The sequence below is a fragment of the Dreissena polymorpha genome, chromosome 12 (assembly GCF_020536995.1).
Source record: "Dreissena polymorpha isolate Duluth1 chromosome 12, UMN_Dpol_1.0, whole genome shotgun sequence".
In the NCBI taxonomy this organism is placed as follows: Eukaryota; Metazoa; Mollusca; class Bivalvia; order Myida; family Dreissenidae; genus Dreissena; species Dreissena polymorpha.
In genome coordinates this window covers 26,566,191-26,585,770 of record NC_068366.1, presented here as the reverse complement: position 1 = coordinate 26,585,770, position 19,580 = coordinate 26,566,191, and the positions used below count along the sequence as shown (strand labels likewise).

General features: G+C 33.7%; 1 protein-coding gene across 1 annotated transcript in view; it reads right to left on the bottom strand.

Moving 5' to 3' along the window:
* LOC127853014 (monocarboxylate transporter 10-like) overlaps positions 1-19,580 on the bottom strand; it is a 42,826-nt gene that overhangs the window by 20,998 nt on the left and 2,248 nt on the right. Inside the window, exons 3-4 of the mRNA XM_052387131.1 lie at positions 11,998-12,605; positions 589-955 (exon numbers count right to left, since the gene is read on the bottom strand). Coding sequence (XP_052243091.1) covers positions 589-955; positions 11,998-12,605 — 975 coding nt within the window. The remainder of the gene's footprint in view (positions 1-588; positions 956-11,997; positions 12,606-19,580) is intronic.

Here is a 19,580-nt window from a genome sequence, read left to right as displayed (position 1 = left end):
GTATTGTTTCGTCCCAAGAAATCAACACAAGGGTGTCTCAAACATCTAAAGACATACAAAGCAAGAAGATAAAATAAACCAGCATAAAACAGAACAGCCTGTAAGTTATTCACTGTCTGTTCAGGTTTTATTCTGTTTGCTGCTCATCAGTATTTAAGGGTTCTAAGCTAGCCTTTAAAACTTGAATCTATCTATAAAGATCTTTAATTTAATCAGATTTTCTAATTAACTTCAAAGGGGAAGAAAATGTACATCTGAGCCGAAAATGAATAAACAAGACTATTGCCAAGCAATATATGTCCCCTACCGGCTCCATCATTGTCAGATTTTTTTTTTCATTTTTTTATATATTTGTTGCCATAGCAACCAGAATTTTTGATGTAAGAACAAAATGAAATGACGTGCATCATTTCCATATTGCCATCTATCCATGTTTTAAGTTTCATGAAAAAATATGAACACTTTTAAAGTTATCGCAGGATCCAGAAAAGAGTGACAGACAGATAGACTCACAGACAGACAGACGCACAGAGAGCAAACCATTGAAACCGGTAGGGGACAACAAAATTGCATGGTAAGCAAACTCACCTGCCAGAGGTGGTCCTACTGTGAAAGGGATGCTGAAGATGCCCAATAGGAAGCCAATAGCCTGCGAGGCCTCCGCAGGTCCCACGATGTCAAATGCGATGGGGCCCAGTAGGCACACAAACACCCCATCACAGACCCCCATTAAGAGGCTGATCCCAATGAGCGCTCCAAACTTGGACGCAAATGGAATACACGCTGTCGAAATACCCAAAACTAGAAAAGCCAGCTGCTGCATTTTGATTCTGCTCACCCATTGCGTGTCCGCGATTTTTCCGCACAAGATTCTACTGACACCTGATGTGATGCTTAGCGACAGGATTAAAAGACTACCATCTGCACCTGGGAAGTTGTCAGCAGTGTACTTGGGCTACAAGAAACAGGATGAAAAATTGGCATAAGTTGATACAAGAGGGCATAAGGTCCTTAAGCACTCCCCTGAGATTCCAAAGAACTATACTACAGTCAATCTTGAAGATGCGACCACTTTAATTAAGTGACCTTTGTCATCTGCGATCACTTTTAATTGGCCCCGAGCATTTTCACACTATTTTGAAATTGTATTACACCACTTTTGTCTTACGAGACTGGCTACCACTTATATTACTGAAATTCCATGCCCGAATCTTAGATTCAGCGACCACTTGGGGGTAACTTTAAAAGATCTGTTGACCAATAAGGGACTAACTTGCTTGATATTTTTCATCACTTTGACGTCATAAAAGGAAAACTGTTTCTGGTCAAGAAGCCATAAAACAACACCTTCTTGCAAATAAAAGGCTTCCTTTAATTAGGGATCAAGTCATGCTATACTAATCATGTTATAACATGTGAATAGCTCTGCCACTCAAATCTTTAACAGTGAACAAAGAAGGAGTTAACTGTTAAGTGCAATACCCGATTCCCTGATATTGAACATGTGAGGCACACAATTATCAGTCCCTATTTGCAATTGTTATTACTCAGCCTAGGCTTGAAAACATTTCAGCAAAAGGCCGAGTAGTTCCGATATACAATCTTTCTGTACATTTTCAAAATATAGCCAATATTTATATTTACGAAATTATTCAACACAGTGTTTATAAAATCCTTAAACACATTAGCTTCAATACTGGTCATGTTTTTATTTTGAACATTGAAATCGCAATTATACTGGATTATATAGTATTGGATAGTGTTGGAACGGAACATGTATGTATCCTGCAATCAACACACACTGTAGGGTTTACTAAAGTATTCATTGAAATAAAATTCGGATTCCAACTGTACTATCTGGGACGTAAAAAATTTAAGGCTCGGAAGTCAGGACTTCCAACTTTTGAAAGCTAGTGGAAGCGCTGCTCTTAGGTGTTCTTTTTTAAAATCTGACCTTGCGATCTATTTTTAGAACTCACATGACCCAGTGTTTAAACTTGTCCAAGATTTCATGGGAACATAATGTTCTTACAAATTTTCTCGAATATTGTGTCACAAGCTTTTCCTTTAAAATAGATCAAGTTACATATGTTTTACCACATGTGATCCACTTTTGAACTGGGTCGATACAACATTGTGACTAATGTTCTGAATATTCAGTTTCATGCTGATTTGGCAATAAATGTGACCTCTAGAGTGTTCACAGAGCTCCAGATAAGGTTTTGTGAAATTCTTAAATTACTACCAGATTTTCAAAAAGAATTCTTAACTCTGAAATTTTATTCTTAACGTTACTACTAAGTTTTGGAAAATAATTCTTATTTTTTCTAAATTACCTAAAAAAAAAAATAATGGTTATTTTCATGCAAAAAAACACACAAAATAAACATACTAGCAACTTTATTTATGCGAGTTAAACAGTGTCTTTTCAGTATTAAACAATGTTTTTTTTCAAATACCTTCCTATGCCCAAACTGTGCTTAGATTGTATGCCTTAGATGAATTTTGACATATTTCACAATTAAAACGGGTCTCCCCATCAATCTTTTCAACAATTAGCCATGGGACTTTTCCTATCCACTCGTTCAATGTTTTTTTTTTGTGTTTAAGTTTTGACACGTCGTGTCGCGCTTTTGTTTAGCTTTTCCGACTGTGTCGGCAACTGAACATTCAACATCGTATAAGATCTTTTCTATAATGTCTTTCTAAACATTTAACTTCAGCTCACTTTGCGTACAATATGTTAAAAGCGTGTTTTTGGACGCTTTGCAGTTTTTTAGGACGTTCTCTGGGCGCCGCCATTGTTTTTTGACAGATAGACTGTATACGCCCCTTTTTTGGAAAAAATGCGCTTTGTTATACAAACCCGATAACCATTCTATATAAGCACCGCAAAGATCTTTAATACGCGAAACGAACTCAATAAAAATCGATACGAACCGATGTAAAAATAATATTCGTAACTTGATTTTGAAATTCTTAATGGTACGACAAGATTTTAAAATAAATACGTAACGGACTTGAAAATAATTCGTAATTACGAAAATACGACCCTTATCTGGAGCTCTGGTTCACATGCATTCTTTTAAGAAATACCTAGCTAGTGACCAAGTTTCATGAAGATTTTGCAATAAATGGGGCCTCTTTACTGTTAAAAAGCCTTTGACCTACATGTATTGGCCCCACATAACCAATTTTCAAAAATGGTTGCTATATCAATGGGGAAAATGTTCTGACAAAGATTATAAAAGGAAGGTCTAATAAAATGTAAACTTTGGGTATTAATTTCTTTGGGATCTTATTTTCAAGATTAGTCCACCCTCAAAATTAATGTCACACAGCCAATGATATTATGAAGTATTTGTGTACAGTCATAAATAACATTAACCCTTTTCAAAGTTTCCACCCATAAAGAGCAAAGTGAAAATGGCTTTTGCAACCAGCATTAAACCAGAACAGCCTGCGAGTAACTCACAGTCCAGTGTTTTTTTCACCGTTTTGGGAATGGGGCTGGGTCCCTTTAGATTGGGAAAATTTGCTGTGTTTTGACTAAAATTTGGGAAATTAGTGTTGTTGTTGTTTTGATAAAAAATTGCTTCAAAATCGAGGATACAAGTGTGTACAGCATTATATTTACTAAGGTTCAGGATATATGGATTGGAGATGAACAAAATATTGAGATCTAAACAAAATATTTAATTATATATTTTTTTTGGAAACCTTCCATTGGGAATTTTTAGCTCCCATTTGGGAAAAATATATACTTTTTTTAGGGATGGCAAACCTAAGTAAATCCGTAACTGGTTAACCTGTTTCGATATTCGAGCGGTTAACTGACTGTCATTGTACCACATAAATGGAAAAAAAACATCCGAAAACGTATACATTTTTAAACAATTGGGAATTCAAATTCTAAATTTAATATTTTACATTTTGATTCTAATACTTTATCATTTCCGAAAGTCATTTCCGACATTTTTTACATGCTTGTGGGTGAACTGTGATATTTCCTTGGTGTAATATTACCTTCATGTCATTCACACATAATTATTGTTATACATCTTGATCAATAAAAGCTAGTGCAGAATTTGAATTATTTCGTATTTGATTAACAATTATTATTCTTTAAGAATTATGTGCATTAACAGTTTGCTGATTAACAACAATTGTCAATTAGCGTAAATATATTTTCCAATGGGCATAGTGGTTTCCAAACCTCTGTTGTTTAAAGGCCTGTTTATACTCAATGTCTTTATTAGGGCGTTTAAGTTTGCAATAGTTGTAAAAAAAAGTGATCGGGTGTAATCACAGTGTCCAGCTTTATTGATTTTATCAAGCAATGGTAGTCAACACCATGGAATACTTCACCGCACGTGTAAATTGTGACATATCATGTGTTAATCCAAAAAAAGCACCAAACAACAACAAACAAAAATGTTCATGTAAAATATTATTTAATATATGTGATATCTGAACAAGTTGGACGGAGTTTATACCGGATATTCACGTTGATGTAATATTTATAAAAAAGGACATGTGGCAGTCAAATGTGCTATTAAATTGACAAGCCTAATTGGTCGGTTTATTATTTAAATTTATCAATATGTGAATAATTGAAACACAATAGAATGTAAAGTGCTAAACAAACACACTACAGAGTAGGTGCTTATTGCTTTTGTTCCTTCTCATTAATCCGCTGCACTCCGATGGTTTACAACTCTAATCGCTTTTGATCCACAGAGGGGAATCACAGGGTGGTAATTGGCAATAATTTGAGATAAGATAAGCGGATTAGCCAATACAGTGAAATGAAGTAAAACAAAACTAAACGATTTGAGCGTTTATTTCGTTCAACCGAAAATTGTGTTTTCTACAAGAGTAACCGAATATTAATTTTGTAACGGGTTAACCTCCTTAAGAAACGGTTAACCGGTTAACTGAATAACCGTTGCCATCCCTACTTTTTTCCATTGAGAATGGGTCTGGTTACAGGACCTGATTTTGAATGAAAAAAACACTGCAGTCTGTTGAGGTTTTATGCTTTGTTTGCTGCTCATCAGTAATTAAGGGTTTGAAATGAAGCCTTTAAAACTTGAATTTAGTAAGAAAGGTATATTTAATTTTTTTACATGTAAATGTAACTTTCTAAGGTACTACAAATGCGTCAAAATACAAATCTAAGTGGTAAATGGTTAAGGGAGAGTGATAAATGTATGTAACATTGTAATACCCGTACTACTCAGGGTTGGCATATTGACCGGTCAATTGAGTATTGACCGGGCCGGCGGTCAATACCAGGTTAAAACCGGTCAATACTGGTCATTATTGGTCAATACTGGTCGATTGAAAATTGTAGTATTTAAACATGACAAAGGAAGAATTTAAGCTATTCTATATTAAATCAATCATGATTCTGTAATTGATAAACTTTTTAAAGTTTTTTTTTAGTAATCTATTGAAAAAGAGCTTTAAAACTGTAATAAATACTTCTTTATTATTTATGGAAATGGTCTCAAATACAAAAGAACTAAGGCAATATCTTTATCTCAGTGTATCACATCTGTTACTGAAGTATTATTACTATTGTAGTTACCATCATAAGTATTTCACTGATCTATTGATATATCTATTTGTTAAGCTGATGGACAAACAGAACTCTTGTGGTTTCTAGGGTCATAAATGATCTGGCCCCTAAACCTTAATTGGTAATAAAATGCATGCACTGGTATGTCTCTGATAGTGACAATCAAGCAAATCAAAGGTGTATCTATCTGTGATAAAGTCGCTCTTAATTTCTTTAAAAGTAGGTCAATCTAATGAGATTAACTGCTTACAAATCTGTAAGAAAGTTAAGAGACATGACCTGTTTTATTTGAACCTGAGTCATCAAATAGATGTCCAAATAATAGTGCATTGCTGTATATAGTATGCGAGTCTAAAATAGGAAAAGGGGACCAAAGGCCCTTGGGCGCTCACCTGAAACGCATATAAACAAAACTGTTCTCAGCTGGTATAATTTTTAACTATAGCAATAAAAGAAACCCAAGCAGCTCCTTTTTAAAGGACAGACCCAGTTTCTAACTCATCCCAGAAGAAATATCTGAGCCAGTTTTATCATGGTGATTGAACTATCAGATAACATTGTGACTTGTTACATTGTGACTTGTAACATTGTGACTTGTAACATTTACTACCAGATAACATTGTGACTTGTAACATTTACTTGGGTTTTCCTTATAGCCATGTAATTGAAAAACTGCCCCACTTCTTAGTGTCCAAGTTATTCATATGTACCTTGGTAGAAGATATTATTAGAAAAAATGTTCTCAGGGAGTTTCATGATTAGTAGATAAAATCTGTGACTTTTAGTGTGTTCACAAGTTTTTACAATAGGTGAGTTATTTCGTGCGCGCATTTCAATATGCGAGCAGGGTGACAGCGATTTAATTATGCATAATGACGCACTTCCGTTGCTTTAGAAAATGGCAAGTGATTTACCTTGTCAATATCTATACATACATAGTCAAACTATATTTTCTTAAGAAGACGTTTTGTCGGAAGATTTATATTAATTAAGTATGTGTATGCATTAAATACTATCTTTTCTTGTAATTTAAATAATCTTGTAATTAACATAAACATTTATTGATTCTTAGTTTTAATACTATCTTTTCTTGTAATTTAAATAATCTTGTAATTAACATAATTTAATAAATGTTCTTGTAACTTACATAATCTTGTAATTTGCATAATTTAATAAATACTAAGAATATATTTTAATTAATGTTAAAAGCAACGTATTGATTCTCCGTTTTAATAGTATCTTTTCTTGTAATTCACATTATCTTGTAATTTAAATAATTAAATAAATGTTCTTGTAATTTACATAATTTAATAAATGTTAAAAGCCTTCATCCTAAGAATATAATTTAATATGTCGTTATTGAAATAGTTAAAAATAATGTTCTCATATTTTGTGTATATGTTATATTGTGTATATTTTATACTGTTGTAGGATTTTATTGTGATCATGATAACGTTAAAAATAATCAAATATATCGACTTACACTGAGATCTGTAATTTGCCAGAATTCTGGGCGTTAAAACTATGTAGGAGTATATACATCCGGTCTTTCAAAATAATGTTGGAAAGTCTGTCCGGGATGTCTAAATAGCGTGTGAATGAATGTCCGGGTAGTTAAAAAAACGTATGAACTAATCCCTTGTCAAAATTAGCGTAGGAACAATTTTCCCTGTGAAAGAATATAATTTAATAACTGTTAAAAGCCCTGTTTAAGCATTGATTGATTCTTAGTTTTAATACTATCTTTTCTTGTATTTTTTATGCCATCGGATCAATAGATCGGGGGTATATTGTTTTTGGCCTGTCTGTCTGTCATTCTGTCCCAAAACTTTAAGGTTACAGTAAAGTTTTGCAATAACTTTTGAAATATTGAACATATCAACTTGATATTTGGCATTCATGTTTATCTCATGGAGCTGCACATTTTGAGTGGTGAAAGGTCAAGGTCATCCTTTAAAGTCAAAGGTAAAAAATTTATAACTTAAATATCATAAAGTTTTGCAATTACTTTTGAAATATTTAATATAGCAACTTGATATTTGGCATGCATGTGTATCTCATGGAGCTGCACATTTTGAGTGGTGAAAGGTCAAGGTCAAGGTCATCCTTCAAGGTCAAAGGTCAAAAATTAAAAACTTTAATACAGTAAAGTTTTGCAATAACTTTTGAAATATTGAACAAAGCAACTTGATATTTGGCATGTATGTGTATCTCATGGAGCTGCACATTTTGTCAAGGTCATCCTTCAAGGTCAAAGGTCAAAAATTAAAACTTTAATATCATAAAGTTTTGCAATAACTTTTGAAATATTGTACATAGCAACTTGATATTTGGCATGTATGTGTATCTCATGGAGCTGCACATTTTGAGTGGTGAAAGGTCAAGGTCATCCTTCAAGGTCAAAGGTCAAAAATTCAAAACTTTAATACAGTATAGTTATGCAATAACTTTTGAAATATTGAACATAGCAACTTGATATTTGGCATAATGTGTATCACATGGAGCGGCGCATTAGGGGGCATTGTGTTTCTGACAAACACTTCTCTTGTTATAGCATATATATGTTCTGAACATAATAACGGCAGTATGCTACATATGTGTTTTTATGCATAAATTTGAACTTTAGATAAAGAAATAATTAATAACATGGAAACATTTTCATAAAATCCTGAAGCAATTATAAAACAACAATAAAACACCATAATTACAAAGGAATGTATACAAGTCAGTTATACTCTGTACCTATCAGTCATACTCTGTACCTATCAGTTATACTCTGTACCTATCAGTTATACTCTGTACCTATCAGTTATACTCTGTACCTATCAGTTAAACTGTGTACCTATCAGTTATACTCTGTACCTATCAGTTATACTCTGTACCTTTCAGTTATACTCTGTACCAGAGCTCCAGATAAGGGTCGTATTTTCGTAATTACTAATATTTTTCAAGTCCATTACGTATTTATTTTAAAATCTTGTCGTACCATTAAGAATTACGAAATCAAGTTACAAATATAATTTTTACATCGGTTTGTATCGATTTTTTAAAGATAATTTTGCGTATTAAAGATCTTTTTGGTGCTTATATACAATGGTTATCGGGTTTGTTTAACAAAGCGCATTTTTTCAAATAGGCGGCGTGTACAGTCTCTCTGTCAAAAACAATGGCGGTGCCCAGAGAGCGTCTTAAAAAACTGCTAAGAGTGCAAAAACGCGCTTTAACATATCGTACGCAAAGTGAGCCGAAGTTAAATGTTAAGAAAGACATTATAGAAAAGATCTTATACGATGTTGTATGTTCAGTTGCCAACACAGTCTGAAAAAGCTAAAAAAAAAGGCGACACAACGGGTCCAAACTTAAACAAAAGAAACATTGAACAAGTGGAAGGGACAATTCCCGTGGCTAATCGTTGAAAAGATTGAAGGGGAGACCCGTTTTAATTGTGAAATATGTAAAAATTCATCGATGGCATGCGATCTAAGCACAGTTTGGGCATATGAAGGTATTTGAAAAATAAAATTGTATAATACTGTTGAACTCGTATAAATAAAGTTGCTAGTATGTTTATTTTGATTTTTGCATAAAAATAACCATTATTATTTATTTTTAGGTCATTTAGAAAAGTTAAGAATTATTTTCCAAAACTTAGTACCGGTAGTAACGTTAAGAATAAAATTTCAGAGTTAAGAATTAATTTTGAAGATCTGGTAGTAACGTTAAGAATTTCACAAAACCTTATCTGGAGCTCTGTGTACCTATCGGTCATACACCCCCACTCATCAGTTATACTCTGTACCTATCAGTTACTGTGAAACCATTTATTTTCGACAGCACAAAATTTTGTCATTTTTATAAAAATGACGATTTCGTCAGCACTTAAATTCGCCGATTTCTGATTTTGATATTTAAAAAAATGCGTTAGTCAATATCCGATTTGTGTGTAATACATATTCGCGATCAATCGCAGTTGCGAAAAATCGTGGTACGAATGCGGGAACACACTAGAGAATCACTGCAGTAGGTGGGGCCTGTTTGTCACATGCCAATTAACTACCGGTAGTCTTTTGTGATCAAGGGACAGTAATGGACCCTCTTTATGCATGTCATTCTCACGTTCATTGTTATGATTAGCGGACAAGTGGGATCTAACTGGTATGATTTTTATTAAAATGCTGTCAATACCGTTTTAAAACTGTTTGTGTTATACGAAAGAGGTTCCAGTTTGTTAAGTGTTTTTTTTCAAATAAAATGCTTTTTTATTCTGATATCAACATTAAAATTATAAACTCTATGTGTGTGTTTGTTCTTAAAAAGTAAACTACCGGTATATAAATCAATAATGTCAATAATTTAAAAATAAATAAATTGATACATATAAAATAGTAATAAGTGTGGTTAAACGCAAACAATCAAACAACAAACAGCAATTAAAATATTCTTTATTAATTTGTGATAAATACGCATGTTGATCACACATCGTCATCTTTTCATTTGGTTTATTGTCTTTCATCGGCATTCGCTGCGTGATGGCTAATATGCAACACCCCTGAAAAACACAATGCACCTAATGGGTAATAAAGTTATTAACAATTAGCGCTAATTCATTACCAATCTACATAAACGAAGTCAACGCATTCGATACAGCTGTAATGCACACGCGTTTTAAAGAAGTGTAACGTGTCAGTTAAGTACCTTGTGTAATTTACATCCCTTTGTGTCAAAACCGGATTAATCTTGATTACGAAACAGCAGTGAATGTGTGCATGGATTATGGTGGAATTTAATGCCTCATGTCTACGGTAAAGTTTTAAAATATTGTTCAACTTAGTGTTTGTTTTTGTTCAAACATAGAGCATGATTGTTAGTTAGGATCTTAAATTCGCTGATCGGTCGACTGACGAAATTTATGAAAATTAATGCCTGACGATTAATAATGGTTTCACAGTACATTCTGTACATATCGGTCATTCAACCCCACATATCAGTCATACACCCCATTACCTGCACCTTTCACACTTTGATACTATAAACAACCTTCAAGTAGAATTACCAAGCAGCATGCCAATTATTAAAATTTTTCATATTAGAACAACCAATGGCAAAAAGTATGAATGGATACTAAATCTGCTGAAATAATTTGGACATATTATCAAATATTATCACATTTAAATTTTCAGATACTTTTGCAAAATGCTTATTTACTAGGTATTCTTTATAGCCAGATTGGCAGCAAATCTTCACTATAGAATTTTTTATATAATTGTTAAGATCGTCTAAAGAAACTCATCACAGTTATATGCGCCTTATATTAAATATTATTATTTTATGATATTTCAGACATATTTTGTAGCAAAAACGATAACAATTCAAACATACAGAGGTACTCCTTTACTTTTTCAGGGCTATAGATAGTAAGCGTATTTGCGTTATTACGCAATTAAAATAACCAAAAATGTAATTAAATTCAAAATAAAGTGTACAAAAATGCAAATACAAATTTAATAACGTAATTCCCGTAAAAAAACCTTGCGTCACGAAACGCAATTCTTACGAACACCGGGCGTATTTTTTAGACTCGTTATTTTCTGTACAAAAATGTACCGGATAATTTATATGCCGTCCTATGAAGAAAAGAAGGCAGTCTTTCCAGCAGTTATCAATCTTTGGGGTATTATTGTAATTATTTGTAAACCCATCTGATTTTTACTTTCATTTTCTGAAATAATCAAAATGGCCACTGGTGGACGTAAAAAGAGAGTAGTTACACAAACAAACACTTTAGACAGGTATTTACCCCAGAATATTGGGGAAATCGAACTCTTCTGTGCTACTTTGCAGAAAGATCTGTTGCAAGATTTGATCTTTTCTCCTGAGAATGTAGTTCGCCCGTTATTATCTGAGATTTTGAACGAGGTTATTAAACCTAAAAAAAAAAGGTTATTGGGAGTGTAAGTGATTTTTTTTATTAGAATGGCAAAAAAAAAAAACACCTAGTGTACAATTTAAGGACCAGACTTTGATCAGAAATTCAGTAATTGTTTGTTGTTATGTACAGGTACCTTTTTGAATTCCATTTGTATAAATAATAGAGTAACCTAATAGTAGATTTTTATTATATTATATATGTCATTCCCTAAATTACCCAAATGAGTTAAAAAACCGGGGGTGAAAAACCAAATGAAGCTCAAAAGAAGGGGGGTGAAAATTTGTGCTAAAACTCTATTGAATTTACAAAAATCCTATTGTTGTCAAAAACAGGGGGTTGATTACCCAATCTACCCCAAAGTTATCTATAGCCCTGCTTTTTAAAAAATCAGATCATTGATTATCATAATGTTTATTTAAGAGAAAGGTCTCATTTTGCTACATATAACATTGTTTTAGGATTAACTAAACAAAACAATACATACCAGATGGAAGAAGGGTACAAAGTATCCAAACAAGGCTACACCAAGTGACACTATATAGATCACATACGCTCTATTCTTCCAGATTTTCACATTAAGGAATCTTTTTGTCCACGTGCAGCAATCCTCGCAATGCTGGTACACGCTTTCGGTTGACAACGTTAGAGAGACCAGATGGCGATCATGCTGGTACATCGGTTTCCACGTCAACGTGAACAAAATGAGCATGCAATGGAGCCCTGATAGGAACAGGAAGCAGTACTTGATTCCAATGCTCTCCAGCAAAAGAGGTAATATCCTGGTGAGGCAAATGGTAAACAGGGAACTTCCAAACGCCACTATTCCATTCACGAGCCCCATGTGCTTTTTGAAGTAATGCCCAAGAATGACGAGTGATGGTGAATACACCATCGAAGATCCAAGCCCTAATATGAGACCATATGTAAGGTAAAGAAGTTCCAGCTTCTGGATGAACATGCTGCACGCGAGTCCGATTGTGGACAGTACGGCACCTGTGACCGCTGTCGGACGTATTCCAATTCTGTCACTTAGGATACTGGACATGGTACACATTAGAAAGGTCACCCCAGTGCATGTCGACCCGACAAACGCTGAAATTAAATGACAAAAAAGTGGGAAATGATATATGTTGTAGAAATTATAGAGATCATACATAAATCTTACAAGGACAGTGACCTTTGTAATTTGTTGTTGTTGTTTTAAGTAAAGGTTGAGATTTATGGATAATTACAGTATTGCAGCAATAGTTCACTGACTCAAGTGGCTAAATAATGTTTTCATGAGAATGCTTATCAATCATGAGAAAAAACAAAAAATGTGTTTGTCAGAAACACTATGTCCCTTCTGCGCCGCTTTTTTTAATTTTTAATTTTTATTTGTTTGACCTTTGAAACTGAAGGATGACCTTGATCTTTCACCACTAAAAATGTGCAGCTCCATGAGATACACATGCATGCCAAATATTAAGTTGCTTTCTTCAATATTGCAAAAGTTATGGAAAAATGTTAAAGTTTGGACAAACAAACCAACAGACCAATAGACAGACCAACAGACAGGGCAAAAACAATATGTCCCCGACTATAGTGGTGGGGGACATAATCAAAATTGCCATATGAGTTAAGGTCATTGAAGTGATAAGGGTCAATTGGGGATTTGGGAATGGCAAACATTCTCCATATATACTTTAAGTTCAACTGAACAAGAATCAAAGTGTTTTAAATTTTGTGTAAGAGCTGCTGAACAAAATAATAAATCTAATTAAACCAAGATATTTTGCTGCTGATGACTTATTATTCATTCAAATTGTAAATATTCACACAAAAACATGACTGACAATACCATTTGCCAAGTAGCCAAAAAGTAGCTGAAAAAATTGCATTTGGCTCTTTCTGCACGAAAATGATGACTCCCATAAAAAGACAAAATAACAAATTGCTATGTTCTATGGTTACCTTTGCTTTATAAAATTTAAGCCCTGTAAAATGTCAAACAGAATCATGAATGGTGTCAGGTCAATTTGTCCTAGATAAAATGTATGCCACTTTCAAAGTGCCCCATTTGTTTTTCGGCGTGAGCTGTATTAAGCCAGCTTTTCACCTTAGCCTGACCTTTGTTAGCGTCAAATAGAATTTAAATAAAACTTTCCGCGGCCAAGTACAGATGAGTACACTTCATTGACTGCATTGGCTGATTTGAGAATACGACCAGAACATTGGAAACATGTCCGCGTCTTTGTAACACTGTTTTACTGCGTGTTCAGCATGAAACAATTTTATATCTAATGAAAAGGCTTAATAGATAGAACAGTTTTACACTAAATCTCGACATCAATACAGTTTGTGCGTCCACCTTTTATTTTCAGAAGATTTTCAGCGCGAGAACGTTTGCACTTAAAGGCTAAGTTTTCATATTTAGTACTAACTTCCATATTCCTGTCAACATGTTAACATGTTAAAGTATAGAGAGCAGTGGAAGCGAAGATTCACTTTAATGCATTGCATTTCAACTCGTGAGGTATATCGGGTCAATTTGCGGCCACTGTGAGTGAATGTCAGAGTTTACGTACAGGTCATCGCTGCGGATCTATCCTATGTGCTGATCGGAGTTCGCGGCCAGGAAAATAATCGTTACATAATAAAGACGCTATAGCGTGAACTAGGTGAACTGGAATTTTCTTTAGACCAGACAGATGTTAAATGAAGATATCCAGCGATATCATATGGTATGTCAATAATAGATTCTTAATGTGTTTTACAACAATACCATGATAAATATTATTTTAAATTAATTTAACAAATATTATGCCATCATATTGACTAATGAATTAAGCATGAGCGCAATGATTCTCGATACTGTTAATAATCGAATCAAATAGCAACGCCAGACAATAACCACTAAAACAAGTTTGTTAGAAGAACGCGCGTATAAATATTTAAAATATGTACGGATACTTCGCGTGTGGCCGGTTGACTCATATGTTTTAATTTCACTTCCATTCTTCTTTTGGTTTTCTGTTTTGTATCTATGCGTTTATGACCAGCAATATGTAATAATGTAAAATAAGCCGCGAAAACTCCGCATATCATCCCGTTCTGCGTTTGCTGCAGCTAAGAACTGCACAGAAAAAGACATTCGCTATCTTTGATCTCGTTCATTGAAGTCTTTACCTTTCATTAACTGCAACCACAATCAACGCCGTATATCTTTTTTAAAGATATTTCTTGTTTCAAATGTCAGGATTTGCTAACCATTAACCCTTTCAGTGCGGGAACTGAATTTTGAAGGCCTTTGAAAACAGTTTGGATCCAGATGAGACGCCACAGAATGTGGCGTCTCATCAGGATTCAAACTGTTTGTTATTCTGATAATATTTTTTGAAAAAAATCGAAGAAAATGCTAATTTTAGAAATTCAGCAGACAACATTTTAGCAGACGACAAATTTCCCAGCATGCAAAGGGTTAATGTGCATTGCTGCATGCTGTTTGCATATATCAAAGCTAGGACATTGAAGGTCGAATTACTAAATCATCAGCTTATATTTGGCACACAATATAAATCATATCTCTGTCTTAATCAAGTCTTCATGTAAACAGCTCATTGTTAGAAGAAAAAAACTAAAACAAATTTATATTAATGTTACCATTTAAGCAGCGCCCTCACACTACTTTGGGGGAAGGGGTCCGCAGCCCTTAGGAGGGGGAATTTTCGCGGCGTTTCCCTTTTTGGGGGATTTTTTACTTACTCTCTCATTATTACATTTGTACATGTTTGCACTATATTTATTGCATTTTTCATAATTTAGTATGTTTGCAAAGATTAAATTGAAATAGAATTGAGATATAATAATCATGAGACACATCTTTCTATTAAAAAAAATAAAAAAATAAATATTTTTTTTTTTTTTTTTTAAGGGGGAATTTTTCCCCCCAAAAGGGGAAAAAAGTATACTTTTCATGTGGGGGACTGCCGCCGAATTTTCGGCGGCAGATTTAATAGATTGAGGGCCCTGATTTAAGTAATCAAAAGTATTATAAGGGGAGGAAAAAGGGCAATTCAGATGAGGAATTTTCTGAAAAGCGGAAAGGAGAATTATTTTTTCTGATCTTAAAAGCAGGTCATCAATACAATCATTACTGGTACAATTCTGTAATAGCTGACATTAAAAAAAAATCAATTTTATATTTCTGATATAACCTGATGGTCTACAAGCATTGCAAATTTGCAATTTCTTTTTTATTTTTTCTATTTAGTTTAGTTTAAACCCATTTATTTTAGCTCGATCGCATCGAAAGCCTAAGGCTTATTGAACCGCTCTTGAGTCAGTTTCCTGGGCCTGTAACCAGTACTTGATGTCTTTGGAGAAGATCTTAAAAATGCTCCCCGAGCGGAGATCGAACCCGTGACCTCCCACGTTATCCATTAGGCCATGGCAAATTATTATTTCTATTTGTGAGTACTTGTACATAAATAGGCACTTGTACAAGAAAATTGTGATTTTTATATAAAAAAATATTGATTTTCACCAACGGGAATTCATAGCTTGACATAATCAGGGCTATAGATAACAAGGGTATTTGCGTTATTACGTAATTAAAATAACCAAAAACGTAATTAAATTCAAAATAAAGTGTACAAAAACGCAAATCACGTAATTCCCGTAAACAACCTTGCGCCATAAAACACAATTCTTACGAACACTGGGCGTATTTTAAGACTGGTTATATTCCTTTAAAAATGTACTGGATAGTTTGTATGCCGTCTTATGATTAAAAGAAGGCAGTCTTTTCGGCGGTTATCAATCTTTGGGGGTATAATTTTAATTATTCGTAGACCCCCTCAAATTCTACTTTCATTTTCAAGGTATTCAACTCAAAATGACCCCAAAACATGGTGCATCACTTTGAACAGCCATAACTTCATCAATTGAGCAGCGAATTTTAGAACTCGGTCTCAATGAACGCAAAGAGGAATTAACTTTGATCAGATATTCAGTAATTGTTTGTTGTTATGTACAGGAACCTTTTTGAATTCCATTTGTATATATAATATAGTAACCTTTGTAGATTTTTATTATATCACATATGCCATTCCCTAAATTACCCAATTGAGTTTAAAAAACCGGGGGTGAAAAACCCAATTAAGCTGTCAAGTAGGGGGTCAAAATTTTTGCTAAAACTCTCATACCCGTAGCCAGGGGGGGTGCGTTGGGTGCATTTTCACCCAATGTTTATGACGCGTAAAAAAATATTTGAACTATAAGATGCACCCAACTTTATTCGCCGCAAAAATGATAATTTATATTTTCCCGGAATCCAGTGAGTCTTCGTATTTAAGCGTTACAATAATGTTGAATTCAATATGCTACCGACAGGAAAGAGAGAACATTTTAGATTATTATTAACGGCATGTTATGCTGGCTTCCGAAAATGACGAAAATCAAAAGACACCCGTCGACTATTGCTGAAGACTAATGAGTCACTGGTTAATAATTTTGCATTATACAACGATTAATAAGTTTTAACAATTAACAATTGTACACAGTATTTTCGACAGACTGCGTTGTCTTTTTGTTATATCCCTGAACAACCATTTTCAGATCACCTTAAGGGTTTTCAGACAAAAAATATCAGCTATGCTCAAGACAGGATAATTTTGTGTTGTTGTTTAGCAAGAAAACAAATCATTTCTACAAAGCAATGTAGCTTTTTTGAATTTTACCAACACCTTATGGCATCTGTTCTGCTCCACATACAGAACTGCCCACAATGTTTTAATTATGTCAAACTTGATACTAGGAAATATGCCATACTCTGAAACAGTTCTTATAATAAATTTAAAACATTATAACATATATGCATAGGTAGAAGTTAACGTTAAATGTTCATTAACTGTGACGGATCTTAAACATACGGGCAAATAAGTCTATATTTTTTCAAGTTTCGTCCTCATATACATTTACAAGGGCTTTGAGACGATTGGACCAGTAGTTTGTGGTTAAAGGGATCTTTTCACGCTTTGGTAAATTGACAAAATTAAAAAAAAGTTGTTTCAGATTCGCGAATTTTCGTTTTAGTTATGATATTTGTGAGGAAACAGTAATACTGAACATTTACAATGCTCTAATATAGCCAGTATACGCATCTTTTGACGATTTTAAAACCTAAAAATTATAAAGCGTTGCAACGCGAAACGATTGAATAATTTGGAGAGTTCTGTTTTTGTCGTTAAATCATTATTTTGTGAAACTACGAAGATTGCTTATATAAGGTATAAAATACGTCAAGAATGTGTACTCGGCGGAATAGCTCAGTAGGCTAAAGCGTTTTTACTTCAGGACTCTGGCAGGACTCCAGGGGTCACTGGTTCGAAACCTGCTCCGGGCAATGTTCTTTTCCTTTTTTAAATTTTATTCTTGATTTTTTACTGGAGCTTTTACGATCCAATGTTTACATTTATCAATATAAAGCATTAAATGAATAAGTTTAAAAATGCCAAAATCTGTGAAAAGGCCCCTTTAAAGAGCCTTAATTGTTGTATTCTGAAATTTGTTTGGAAAATGATAACTTATTTGTTAAAAATAATTTCAAAAAATACAAGTTACCCGTTTAATGTATAACATTTTTATTTCTGTTTAGTATTGATGCAGTTTAGAGAAGACCCAGTTTTGTTAATCAGTGTTTGTGTCGTACTAAACACTATTAACACCTTTAGAGCAATGCTAGGCCTCGGGTACTACATGTATCCATAGTAGCAGATAAACAGTTGTTTTATAAAAATCATTTTTTTCCTTTTAATTTGCTTGATTTAGGAATGGTAGAATTTTGGAATGGTAAAATACACTAATGTTATCAAGATTCCAATAAATAATGATATTCTTTACCATTCTTATTGTTGATTTTATATTCTATCAATGTGTTGTTGCATATGTAAACAAAGTGTGTGCACGCATACTAGCTTCGGGTATAAAATAATGTATTTCCATGACTGATAAAAAAAGGTGGTTATTGAAAAACAGCAGTGGGGAAAACATTGTATGTTATATCATATTCATGTCGATCAGTCACTGGTATAAGTCAATGAATGTGAATTTTCATATAAAAATACTCTATGACTTCAGTCTCTGAATTCTGATAAAAAGCCACCAAAATGCAGGCTTTTACTTTTCATTTTCAAAATTTTCTAGAGGGAGGACCTCCAAACCCCCGATTGCAGGAAGGGGACAACCCCTCCCCCACCTACTGCTTTGTCAATTCGTTGCTCAATAACAATCGTTGATGAGAAAATTCACACCCCCCTTTTCAAAACTCTGGCTACGGGCCTGACTCTAGTGAATTTACAAAAACCCTATTGTCAAAAACAGGGGGTGAATTACCCAATACACTTGGGGACTTTTCTCAGCATCACTTTTCAAACTTGAATCTCAGTTATGAGTAAAGATATTGATTTTAAATTTTACAAACAATTATTTGACTACATTCTATGCAATCTCACGATAAAATCATTCATCCGTGACGATCGGACGCTTTAGCACATGGGGTGGGTGTGGTTCCATATTTTTGCACGTGGAAATGGTGAAACGCGATTTAATTCTAGTTTTATTTCAATTTAATTATTTTAGGTTGGTTCTTACACAAGGAAAACATAAAATAAATTTACAAAACAATATAGCTCGTATGAATATTCAGGAGCGCAATCGCGCACTTTGCATTTTACTGGCAACTTTTCCCACTTGCTAAAGCGTCCGATCGTCAAGGATGAATGATGTTATCGCTAGCTTGCACATACATGTACATGTATTGTAGTCAAATGATCACATGTGCAATTTTAAATAGAAAAAATTACTCATAACTGAGATATGTAAGTTTTAAAAGTGTTGTGTTAGAAAAATTTCAGGAATTATAATATATGTGTTGAATTATTCTTGGTCCAAATGTCAACACAAGCCGTTCAAAAATAAGGGAGCTATATTGATATGATTAAGTGATGCGTTAGAAAAGTTTCCAAGTGTATACCCCAAAAGTTATCTATAGCCCTGCATAATTATAGAGATTATTTAAATAACAAA